Source organism: Tachypleus tridentatus, chromosome 9 (genome assembly GCF_004210375.1).
Source record: "Tachypleus tridentatus isolate NWPU-2018 chromosome 9, ASM421037v1, whole genome shotgun sequence".
In the NCBI taxonomy this organism is placed as follows: Eukaryota; Metazoa; Arthropoda; class Merostomata; order Xiphosura; family Limulidae; genus Tachypleus; species Tachypleus tridentatus.
Genome location: NC_134833.1, coordinates 25,867,023 through 25,879,928, shown reverse-complemented (window position 1 = coordinate 25,879,928; position 12,906 = coordinate 25,867,023). Strand labels below are relative to the sequence as shown.

Sequence of the window (12,906 nt, the reverse complement as noted above, 5' to 3'; positions counted from 1 at the left end):
AAGACTACTTAACGACTTCTGATACAACTGTGTCTCACTCTTCTGTAACAAGACTACTTAACGACTCCTGATACAACTGTGTCTCACTCTTCTGTAACAAGACTACTTAACGACTTCTGATACAACTGTGTCTCACTCTTCTGTAACAAGACTACTTAACGACTCCTGATACAACTGTGTCTCACTCTTCTGTAACAAGACTACTTAACGACTCCTGATACAACTGTGTCTCACTCTTCTGTAACAAGACTACTCAACGACTCCTGATACAACTGTGTCTCACTCTTCTGTAACAAGACTACTTAACGACTTCTGATACAACTGTGTCTCACTCTTCTGTAACAAGACTACTTAACGACTTCTGATACAACTGTGTCTCACTCTTCTGTGACAAGACTACTTAACGACTCCTGATACAACTGTGTCTCACTCTTCTGTAACAAGACTACTTAACGACTTCTGATACAACTGTGTCTCACTCTTCTGTAACAAGACTACTTAACGACTCCTGATACAACTGTCTCACTCTTCTGTAACAAGACTACTTAACGACTCCTGATACAACTGTCTCACTCTTCTATAACAAGACTACTTAACGACTTCTGATACAACTGTGTCTCACTCTTCTATAACAAGACTACTTAACGACTTCTGATACAACTGTGTCTCACTCTTCTGTAACAAGACTACTTAACGACTTCTGATACAACTGTGTCTCACTCTTCTGTAACAAGACTACTTAACGACTCCTGATACAACTGTGTCTCACTCTTCTGTAACAAGACTACTTAACGACTCCTGATACAACTGTGTCTCACTCTTCTGTAACAAGACTACTTAACGACTCCTGATACAACTGTGTCTCACTCTTCTGTAACAAGACTACTTAACGACTTCTGATACAACTGTCTCACTCTTCTGTAACAAGACTACTTAACGACTTCTGATACAACTGTGTCTCACTCTTCTGTAACAAGACTACTTAACGACTTCTGATACAACTGTCTCACTCTTCTGTAACAAGATTACTTAACGACTTCTGATACAACTGTGTCTCACTCTTCTGTGACAAGACTACTTAACGACTTCTGATACAACTGTGTCTCACTCTTCTGTGACAAGACTACTTAACGACTTCTGATACAACTGTGTCTCACTCTTCTGTGACAAGACTACTTAACGACTCCTGATACAACTGTGTCTCACTCTTCTGTAACAAGACTACTTAACGACTCCTGATACAACTGTGTCTCACTCTTCTGTAACAAGACTACTTAACGACTTCTGATACAACTGTGTCTCACTCTTCTGTAACAAGACTACTTAACGACTCCTGATACAACTGTGTCTCACTCTTCTGTAACAAGACTACTTAACGACTCCTGATACAACTGTGTCTCACTCTTCTGTAACAAGACTACTTAACGACTCCTGATACAACTGTGTCTCACTCTTCTGTAACAAGACTACTTAACGACTTCTGATACAACTGTGTCTCACTCTTCTGTAACAAGACTACTTAACGACTCCTGATACAACTGTGTCTCACTCTTCTGTAACAAGACTACTTAACGACTCCTGATACAACTGTGTCTCACTCTTCTGTAACAAGACTACTCAACGACTCCTGATACAACTGTGTCTCACTCTTCTGTAACAAGACTACTTAACGACTCCTGATACAACTGTGTCTCACTCTTCTGTAACAAGACTACTTAACGACTTCTGATACAACTGTGTCTCACTCTTCTGTGACAAGACTACTTAACGACTCCTGATACAACTGTGTCTCACTCTTCTGTAACAAGACTACTTAACGACTTCTGATACAACTGTGTTCTCACTCTTCTGTAACAAGACTACTTAACGAATTCTGATACAACTGTCTCACTCTTCTGTAACAAGACTACTTAACGACTCCTGATACAACTGTCTCACTCTTCTGTAACAAGACTACTTAACGACTTCTGATACAACTGTGTCTCACTCTTCTGTAACAAGACTACTTAACGACTTCTGATACAACTGTGTCTCACTCTTCTGTAACAAGACTACTTAACGACTCCTGATACAACTGTGTCTCACTCTTCTGTAACAAGACTACTTAACGACTCCTGATACAACTGTGTCTCACTCTTCTGTAACAAGACTACTTAACGACTCCTGATACAACTGTGTCTCACTCTTCTGTAACAAGACTACTTAACGACTTCTGATACAACTGTCTCACTCTTCTGTAACAAGACTACTTAACGACTTCTGATACAACTGTGTCTCACTCTTCTGTAACAAGACTACTTAACGACTTCTGATACAACTGTCTCACTCTTCTGTAACAAGATTACTTAACGACTTCTGATACAACTGTGTCTCACTCTTCTGTAACAAGACTACTTAACGACTTCTGATACAACTGTGTCTCACTCTTCTGTAACAAGACTACTTAACGACTTCTGATACAACTGTGTCTCACTCTTCTGTGACAATACTACTTAACGACTTCTGATACAACTGTGTCTCACTCTTCTGTGACAATACTACTTAACGACTTCTGATACAACTGTGTCTCACTCTTCTGTAACAAGACTACTTAACGACTCCTGATACAACTGTGTCTCACTCTTCTGTAACAAGACTACTTAACGACTTCTGATACAACTGTGTCTCACTCTTCTGTAACAAGACTACTTAACGACTCCTGATACAACTGTGTCTCACTCTTCTGTAACAAGACTACTTAACGACTTCTGATACAACTGTGTCTCACTCTTCTGTAACAAGACTACTTAACGACTCCTGATACAACTGTGTCTCACTCTTCCGTAACAAGACTACTTAACGACTCCTGATACAACTGTGTCTCACTCTTCTGTAACAAGACTACTTAACGACTTCTGATACAACTGTGTCTCACTCTACTGTAACAAGACTACTTAACGACTCCTGATACAACTGTGTCTCACTCTTCTGTAACAAGACTACTTAACGACTCCTAATACAACTGTGTCTCACTCTTCTGTAACAAGACTACTTAACGACTTCTGATACAACTGTGTCTCACTCTTCTGTAACAAGACTACTTAACGACTCCTGATACAACTGTGTCTCACTCTACTGTAACAAGACTACTTAACGACTTCTGATACAACTGTCTCACTCTGTATTAGCAAACCTTTTTTTTTTTTCTGTGAGTGAATACAACGTAGAAAGTAAAAGTTTCAACTTAAAAAACACTTTATGAAATCGTGGGTTAATGGGTTCAAGTATTACTGACCAGGGAAGAGGCAGCCAGCCTCTAGAGGTCTGTGAACGAATAACGGGACCAACCGTCACTTCTGTAATTTTCTTTAGATGTGAAAGAATGTCGGATCCACAGCCCATGATGTTAACCACTAGACCAGTAGTTCTCAACTGGGGCCACTGAGCTATTTTCTTTAATCAAATAACGCAGGGGTTACCACAGAATTATCCCACGTAAAAAAAAAAAAATGAGACGAGTTAATTATTATTTTAAAAACAACAACAGTTTGTTGGGCATAAGCAGTCTTTCAAAAAATGTGGGGTCAGGGAAAAAAATAACAAACTGAGTCCTCCGTAGTGAGAAGGTTCGCGGCCTCTGCACTAGATTACGCCCGGTTCTAAATAATAAACATTGCTTGAAGTATCTTAAACAGGTAAAAAAAGTAAATATTTATTCCGGTAATAAACAGAATACTGTACAAGTGTATGCGGATATTCTACCTACTGAGTTTACAATATAAAAATAAAAATGGTGAATTTATGTGTGGGTTTTTGAGAAGCAATAATTATTTACAGTAAAGATGGAGCTCGAATTTCATTCTATGACGCACGTAACTTCCGTGGACAAGTTTACATCAGTGTCGTCACTGTCACGGATTTTAAAGAAAAGCTCGAAATAAAACAGTGAAGATTCGTTTTAATCTTAGAATTTGAAATGGGAAAATTTCATTTTTCTCATGCAAGTTACATTACAATTTCTTCGAGCTATAAATATCTAAAATATTAACTTAAACTTGGCAACTGTTCCCGAATATTGTGTGTGTGTGTACGTGAAAACAAACATGCTAATAATATGAAAGTTATTCTTAAACGTCGACATATTTGTGTAGACCGATAATTAAAAGGAATACGATGAGGGAGGGGCAATATTGATAATAATATCACCTCTGATTTACTCTTATGGTGGTCATTTCGTCTCCTGGATTTAGCCGAAGTCATTCCCCCAGTCACGTTGTCTCTACGACTTTCCTCCATCGCTTAATCGTACAGTCGAGTTGAGACGGTCGAGAACTGGATCAGACTCATAACAACGTTGTTAACGGGCATGTAAAGCTTCGTACACACAGGATCACGGCCAAATTTATTAAAATAACACTTCCACATTAGTCTTTCTGACACCATTCAAATACACCGAACAAACGAAACGTTCAACAACACAAAAAAAATTCCGCATCTGGCGTCCCAGTCACGAGTCTCCAGGTTGCTTCAAGATGTTCCCCTAAGACGGCACCAAGACCGTTTGGTCGCAAACTGGCTACATCCGGCCGAATCAGTGACTTAGTCTCTCCTATGACACAGCCTCTTTACTCACACCACTTTTCACATGTAATATACAGCGCCATCTATGAGGTGGCTGAATCATAATTCTACTGTAGGGCTGGAAATTTCTGCAACGTATTTTAAAGCGAACATAAAATTGTGTGCATTAATTATTTTATACGATTTTTGCTACACTTGTTAGATATAAAAGTTAAAAAATTAATTGATAAGCTTGAGCTGAATTTAGTGGACAGCATATGATCCATGGACTACTCGATCAGGTATTTGTGACCAGAAATCACAGACGCGCGAGCGAGCGCACGCACACACACATAATTACCTCCCGGAGAAGAGCAAATTATGTTCTGTGTGCACATTATGTTCTTAACAGTATAAGAATCAGTAATACGAGAATTACTGTTTGCAAAATGGTTTCGCGAAAAACACAGGAATAACAAAGGTCTCACTTTGTTATTGACGAGTAATAAAGGGAAGGCATTTTTCAATATTTCTTTCAAACCCAGCTTCTGTACTGTTATCTTTATGAAGACAGAAAAAACACAAAACACACACATTTGTTTGTTTTGAATTTTGTGCAAGGTTACATGAGGGCTATCTGTACGAGTTCTCTCTAACTTAGCAGAGCAAGATTAGAGGGAAGGCAGCCTGTCATCACCACCCACTGCCAACTCTTAGGCTACTCTTTTACCATTGAATAGTGGGATTGACAGCCACATTATAATGCCTCCATGGTTTAAAGGGCAAACGTGTTTGGAGTGGCAGGATTTGAAATAAGCTAACCACTTGGTCCATAAAATAAGTACCAACTTGTAAACAAGATAAAAACTGCCCCATCATTCACTTACACTATTATTTCTTAAAAACACTATAACACCAACACAGAAGCAATCTGGTAGTTTGAAAATATATTTATGTCAAATAATTAATTATTTACAATATCTATAATGGACAGTAAAGTTATCCAGATATTAACAATTACAGACCTTAACCTTAACTTTGGAAAGAAAATAGTAAATGATTGCATTTCTTTTCATTAGCAGATTTGGAACTGCTACTAAAAGCTACATTATTATTTTATATATCAAATGTCAATAAACATGTATATAAACACTATTTAATACATACAAGACTTCAGTATCATGCTTTCCTTTTGGATTGCTTCAAAATATCAGAACTCATTCTAAGTACACATAACTGTGTGCTTTTTTTTTAAGTGTTTTATGTTTGCATTGGGTAGAAACTAGTGTATCTTGGTCAAGAGCACCTGGATCAAAAAAGACTGCAGTAACCCACAACTGCTTGTAATCACCCTATGCTAAAAAAAATGGTACTTAATTATTAAAAGTCAGAGTTTAAATGTGAAAATTTCATGCAGAATTAGAAACAAACAGGTCTAGCATTTGTGTTAATCATGGACAAGTCAAAAGGAATGTCTACAAACAATGTCTACAGTTTGTGCAGTTTCTATTTTATTACCATCTCCAATGTGTAAGCATTTGAACACAATGTTTCTGACCTCAATGCTCGCCAAAATGCACAGCAAAGGCCATTTCTTTAGCAGTAGGAGATGTTACACTTACAGAGAAGCCACTTGGTGGCTATATGTTGTCTTGGGAATTAATCAAATGATTTGAAATTACAAATCATGCAACTCACATTTCCTGACACTTATCCTAGCATTCACATGGATTCCTGACTTGCTGTTTTGTAAAAAGGTGCAAGAGATGTTGCAAGATGGATTAATTTATTTAGATCACAAATGCAACTCATAAACATGTTAATATACTTTAATATTGTGTTAAACATATACTGAATACTACTAACACAAACAACATGTTAACATGCTGTATTATCACATGGAAAATACACTAAATATTACTAGCATAAACAACACATGTCAATTGTAATGTAATGTGAAAAATATACTGAATACTATTAAACACAAACAACACATGTTAACATACTTTATTATTTTTTGAAAAATATTCTCAGTGCTACAAACAAAAACAGCAAAAAATATTCTACAAAGCTTTAATACTGTAGTGAGTGATTCTCAGGAAAAAAGAGCAAACAAGTCTCTGAAACATAAGTAGGATTACAGGGGAGGGCAAGAGGAGTAGGTGCACATGACGTTCATAGTAATTAACTCAGGCTTTCTTTTTTTTCACTTCCTACATTTGAGTCCTGACATCACATCCATGCTCTGACAATAAATATATACAAAACTTACTAAAGTTAAAGACAAACTAAAAACATTTAAATATTCCTTACCTTGTTGGCAAGTTCCAAAAGGTCGCTGCTATTGCTGGTAATTGTGCCACCAGACTCTTCTATGAGCTTCTGGAGAGTATTTAGTTCAGGACTTAGATCCCGTGCTCCAGAATCAAACTCCCAACTGTCGTGCTTTCCCGAGAATGCTCCTTATTAAAACATGAAAAAAATATTTTGTTAGCATACCACATCTCAGAGCATCATATGGTAACTAACATCCACAAAACGTGGAATAGTGCTATCATATGGTAACTAACATCCACAAAACGTGAAATAGTGCTATCATATGGTAACTAACATCCACAAAACGTGGAATAGTGCTGCACAAAGGCTGTCGTCTTACAGTTAAAATCAGTGTTACACTGCCTAATGAAAATGTTAATGACTATAAAGATAACAACATCCACTGATTCAACCACAACGTGTGTGTCCTTTAATTATTTAAGACACACAGTTACACATACTGTTCTTCTGCAATTGTACTAGTACTACCACTAGGTATCACAGCCATCAGCTCATTTGTAACATGTCATTACACATTCATAATGTCAATGAGTAAAACATCTAACAACTTGGCTGCTGTGTGTGTGTGTGTATGTGTTCCTACTTCCATGTTTATGCAGGCAATGAAGGGTGATATAAATATGGAACATTATGAGCTTGAGCACCAACATCTCACTTTCCTAATTTCTATTTCTTTTGATTATTTTATTATTATTAAGAATTTCTTTGTGTGAGACTGGTGAACAGTTGAGACTGATGGAAAATGTATCCCCAGTACAATGTGGCTCCTACTTCCAAAATCACCTCCAAAACTTCCCACACTATAGCCTGTACCCTGGGGATCCTTTTGATTTGTGCAGAATTTTTTTATTTTTGTTTGTTACAAATTATATATATATAAAATGAATGTGGATTAGTGACTTTAATACAAAAGCCACAGAAATCATGGTAAGTAACACAGAGCACAACAAATACTTCTTACTTGTGTGGTAAATATTGTTGCTAAAAATAGTTTCTTACCATATATTCTTGAGAATGTTGATATTTTTCATAAGAATAAGTAATCTACTTTGCATGTAACAGCTATTATACTCACCTTGACTAATATCACTGCTTGTTGGCCAGTTCCCCATGCTGCCATTTCCATGAGCTGGAGAGACATCTTGGGAACTGGGTTGGTTTGGATTCACTTCAACATGTTTAAGGTTTACTTGATTGTCTTGTTCATATAAAGTCAAAACATTTATCTCATTCATTAGCTGTATTCTCCTGCGAAGAAACTCGGCATAGCAGATCCTGCCGTGTTCATCAGCTCCTAACTGTTCCATAATTTCATCCACACAGTGCTCAAGGTTCAACTGCTGACATACTGCCAAGAGGTCTTGGCTTGAAAGAATAGAGTGCAATAATATGTTGTCAGCTATCAATATATGGGATGAAAACAAAACTAAATAAACACTGAATCAATCTTCATTTAAAGGTCTTCATTGAAGTTAAATGGAAATTTAAAAGAGCTGAAAGTAGCAAGTAGTTAAGATGAAAAGATCAAATCAAACGTGTTAATACAAGGATCAAGAGAAACTGTAAGTTACTGACCAGCTGCTCGCTAAATCTGCGTCAAATTCAGTCGTTTACATATCACAGCTCTACTTTAAAGTGACTAAGCAACTTATTTCTATCATCTCAAACACTTTTAAGTTATTATTAATAAAGTTTGAATTTCATATGTTTTCCTCACAAGTCCTACTAGTTACCATAACTTATTTCAGTCAATTATTAACCTGTTCAGTGCCGTAGACGAGATAACTCATCCAAGCTGATTAGTAACACAGTGCCACTGACAAGTTATTGTTTCATGTTTTGTACATATTTCTTCATTTTGTGTCCTACTATAAGTTTGGCTTAGAGAAAAAATAGTATTTGTTGCTTATTTCCTTTGTTTTAAAAATTACTCAATTTTGCTGAAAAAAACCTGGCATAGGAGTTGCCATAGCAGCTGAAACACTTGGCAGTCAACAGATTAATTGTCCTTTGTTTATTCCTGTCCTGTATAGGAATTAATTTTTCTTTAAAAAAAAAAGTATATTTAACATTATGTGTACAATAAATAAACACACAAATATTAGGTATTAAAGGATGTTGTACATGAAATATTCATTTATATATAATTGAACCAAAAAGTCATTCAAGCACGTATACTAATTTCAGTTTACAAGTAGAACAGGGGGCACTGCAGTAAAGCTTGAGTTTTAGTTGTATGACAGGTCAGAGTTTTATTGGCACATTTAGAAGACAATGTCACCAAGACTTTCATTAAATATTACTTTCAGGTTTATTTGCAGTGACACAGTTTAAAAGGCAACCAGTACACTAATGAGTTTTAATTTTGCAAAGAATGTTCAACATTTTAGTGAAATATCTTTTTTTAATAGATATGGCAAGATTCATGTAATTAACTATGGAAAACATAAAGACCAAAATCATGACTGCTTATTTGTCATAGAAGTTTATATATGTGTGTGGAAACACACGAGTTAAAATGTGTCTAACTTAAAAGTGTATCCTGAGTTACGTTTATGCCTAAGGAGAATAAATATAATTGGTAACACAAAATCAGGAATCCACATATACCCCACTAATGAAAAAGAGTAACAATTCTCTGATCCTACAGTACATAACAAATTGCATATCAACACACAACAATGTTGCATGCAAATCCCAAACCACATCTCATCCTGGCTTTACTTCAGTAAATGACACACACTATCAAACAAACCAATGAGTTAAATACGTAGATGATTATTTCAGTCATTTAAACTCTGGTGAGTTTCAACAGTAGGAAGTCACTAGCTGAGCACTTATGCCATAACAGAGGCTACAAAGTAGCATCTTTGGTTCAGGTTAATATTATATAACATGTTGTTTAACTAACAGTCAGTAGTGTCCAAGTTCCAAAGTATTGATCCTAACCATCGTAAGAGTTGAAATTCAAAAACAACACTCAGTTTTAGGTTTGATTAGAATATTGGCTAAATCTCCATTATATTAGAACAATGTTAAATGCTATTTATGAATGCCAATTTTGAAAACTTTTATTTTCTCTCTCTCTCTTTTTAATTATTTCTTACAAACATTTCTCCCAATTCCTTGTTTATAACTGAAGTCATGTTACAGTAATTAGCTCAAGTTGCTTAATCTTCTTTTAATTAATATCTTCAAAAATAGAAATTTCTTTGGCAATCTCCCAATTATCTGGATCTTCTACAGTATCAAACAGTTCTTGACAAACAATAATTAAAAGCTTCATTATACTTGTTCAAAGTTTTAGAATGACATCATCAGTACCAGGAGATTAATTCTTAAAGGATTTCCAGGTTTTCCAAAACAGTTGTTTCCTCAACAATAAAGTCTTAATAAAACTTATCACCACCATCTGATATATAAATTATATTTATTAAATGTTATTCTTAATCATTAATAGATATATAAGTAAATAACAGTATTTTTATTCCATTTTAACTGCATTTATTTCCTCTGTGATGCAGTTCCCATTAAAATACTTCAAAACTATAATATTTTATTTAGTTTTTACCATTCAGTAAGCACAAAATGCCTTCAAGTCACAATGGATATTTTGAGCTAATACTAAGTAACATACTTTAATATTCCCTATTAACTTTGACAACTGTGTAAACTTTTTGTGTACTTTAAAATCCATTAAAATAACACCATCAAATTTAATATACATTTCATTGTGATATCATATATCAATATCATTTACAAAGTTAATATATTTCAATTGATATAACTCTCTTCAAAATATAATTCCACAAAAGAGAAGAAATGTGGAATAAATCCTAATTAAACAAAAAATAACCATTTTGAAAATGCATTAACACCATCAAAACATTATCTCCAGTATTTTGGTAATGTTTTCATCATTCTTATCAAACATAGTTTTCTTAATTTTGAATTATTTACTTTAAATTCAGATTTTTACAAAGATCTAATGTATTATTATTATTATTATTATAAGAGTAAAAAAACATGCTATATCAGAATAAAACAGCATAATACTTTAAAATGTCACAGATAAATATCAAATATAAATTTGTATCATGAGATAAATGCTGCCCATAGCCATGTCAAATATGTGCACTTAATGTAAATGTATATACAATAAAAGAAACACACCTGCATATAAATACACCACCTTTTAACAGTACACACACATTCTACCATACACATTAAAATACAGAAGTTTTTCTCACACTAGCAACAAAGTTCTGTCACATACAGTGTTATGCAATAGTGTTACATGATCTGTTACCAGAAATAATACCAGGAAAAGAAATCTACCTGTCTATAAAGCCATCACCATTTATATCACAAGTCTGAAATAGTCGTCGTATTCGTTCTTCCTCAGGAGTTGAGCCAGCATCACTACCACTTGACTCACTTCGAACATCACTTGCCATTTCTGTATGCTTTAGGTTTATGACTTTATTTTTAAAGTCTTCTGTTCAACCAGATTTTGCATCAATTTTAAACTCCATGCCAATTTGTGCATGTTAATAACTTGCTTCAATTCACTGGTTGTTGAACATAATTATTATTGTTGAGTTTTGGGATTTCATGTTTGAGGAAAATGTGATATTCTAAAAAAGAAATCTTCATTCATTATTATATTATTACTAGTATCAGCTCTTCTTAAGAACAGCATATAAAAAATGTTTTATCCTTATTTTTAATCACTTATTATATGAGTCGAGTAAAACAATCTTTTTTTTAAGTTATGAACTACTTTTTGTTGCTCAAGGCTGTATGGATTAAGTTCACACTCATGAATAAATAAAAAGAAAGCAATTTCAGAATCAAAGTAAAAAATATCAGAATTGTCTGCTTCTCGCCATTCGTAAATATGCACTACAGTTTAAGTCTTGGTGACTGTTTTAAGACTTACTGGGATACTTAAACTTGCTCTTATCATTCTATTCAGTTCTGAGCATTTTTAAACATACACAGACTTCAAAAATATATAAACCAATTATTATTCAAACGGAATCAAATGTTGAAGAGCTATTAGTGTTACAGATCCAGCATCAGTCGCTCCAGTTTTATAATAATGTAGCTTTAAAAATGATAAAATCCACACACATTTTAAAATATTGAATATTTCTTAAAACCACAACTTACAATAATAACGTAATACTAACTTATAAAGACTACAAATCCTACTTATCGTATTCAAAGTAAAGTATTATAATTTGGATGATTCGTAATCATAAAATACAATGACCTAGCCACCACGTCTGACAGTTTGATTCACATAGTATTACACTTTGCACCTATTAAAGTTTCACGCATATCAGTACCACCTTAGAGATGGCCAGCTATCGTAACAACGGGTGTAACGACTTTCCTTGAAAAAAAATAATCTGTATTCATAAAAAATAATTTTAATATTTTGATTTATAATACAGAAAAAAATAATTTTAATCTGTCTTCCTTACAAAAGAAAAGATAGCCAAATAATACATATATATATATTAATAAAAACATTAAACTCACATATATCTTCACATTTAATAACCAATATAATCCAACAACATTTTCTATCAAGTTGGATTTTCATGTTAATTGTCTCTTTATTTTTCTTTACCCTAATCAGCTCCAATGAGTTATTAAGTAATTTTATATTTTAAGGAAATGTACTTATTTACAATAAAAACAGATCAGAATAATGTGCATCGGTAACTGCAGTCCTCTGATTTCCAAAACGCTGTCTTCGATTTCTAATAATTGTTCTCAATTGTTAATAACCAATGTTTTCAGTTCGCTTATAAATTTTATATAATCAGAAGACTGTTTCTTTCGACAAGTAACATTTTCACGTACTTTCGAATGATAAACCTTATTTAATGGTACTATTGATTTTTTATTTCATTAAAACAGGTTTACGAGTTAAAAAATACAAGAACATCAGGGAAATCATCTGTTTGAGTTACTATCTTATTAAAGGCAACTGAAATATGTTCTTGTTTCTGACAT

General features: G+C 34.2%; 1 protein-coding gene across 4 annotated transcripts in view; it reads right to left on the bottom strand.

The window, feature by feature from the left end:
* The window catches only part of LOC143224889 (colorectal mutant cancer protein-like), a 48,896-nt gene extending 36,654 nt beyond the window's left edge, over nucleotides 1-12,242 (bottom strand). Inside the window, exons 1-4 of one of the 4 annotated variants that reach the window (XM_076453321.1) lie at nucleotides 12,072-12,242; nucleotides 11,215-11,513; nucleotides 7,952-8,241; nucleotides 6,853-7,001 (exon numbers count right to left, since the gene is read on the bottom strand). In XM_076453321.1, the coding sequence (XP_076309436.1) occupies nucleotides 6,853-7,001; nucleotides 7,952-8,241; nucleotides 11,215-11,333 (558 nt within the window). In that variant the 5' untranslated portion in view covers nucleotides 11,334-11,513; nucleotides 12,072-12,242. Of the gene's footprint in view, nucleotides 1-4,185; nucleotides 4,598-6,852; nucleotides 7,002-7,951; nucleotides 8,242-11,214; nucleotides 11,514-12,051 lie in introns of those variants that run through there. The other 3 variants (XM_076453323.1, XM_076453322.1, XM_076453324.1) reach the window with 3 other exon arrangements.
* Between the last annotated feature and the right edge of the window lie 664 nt (nucleotides 12,243-12,906).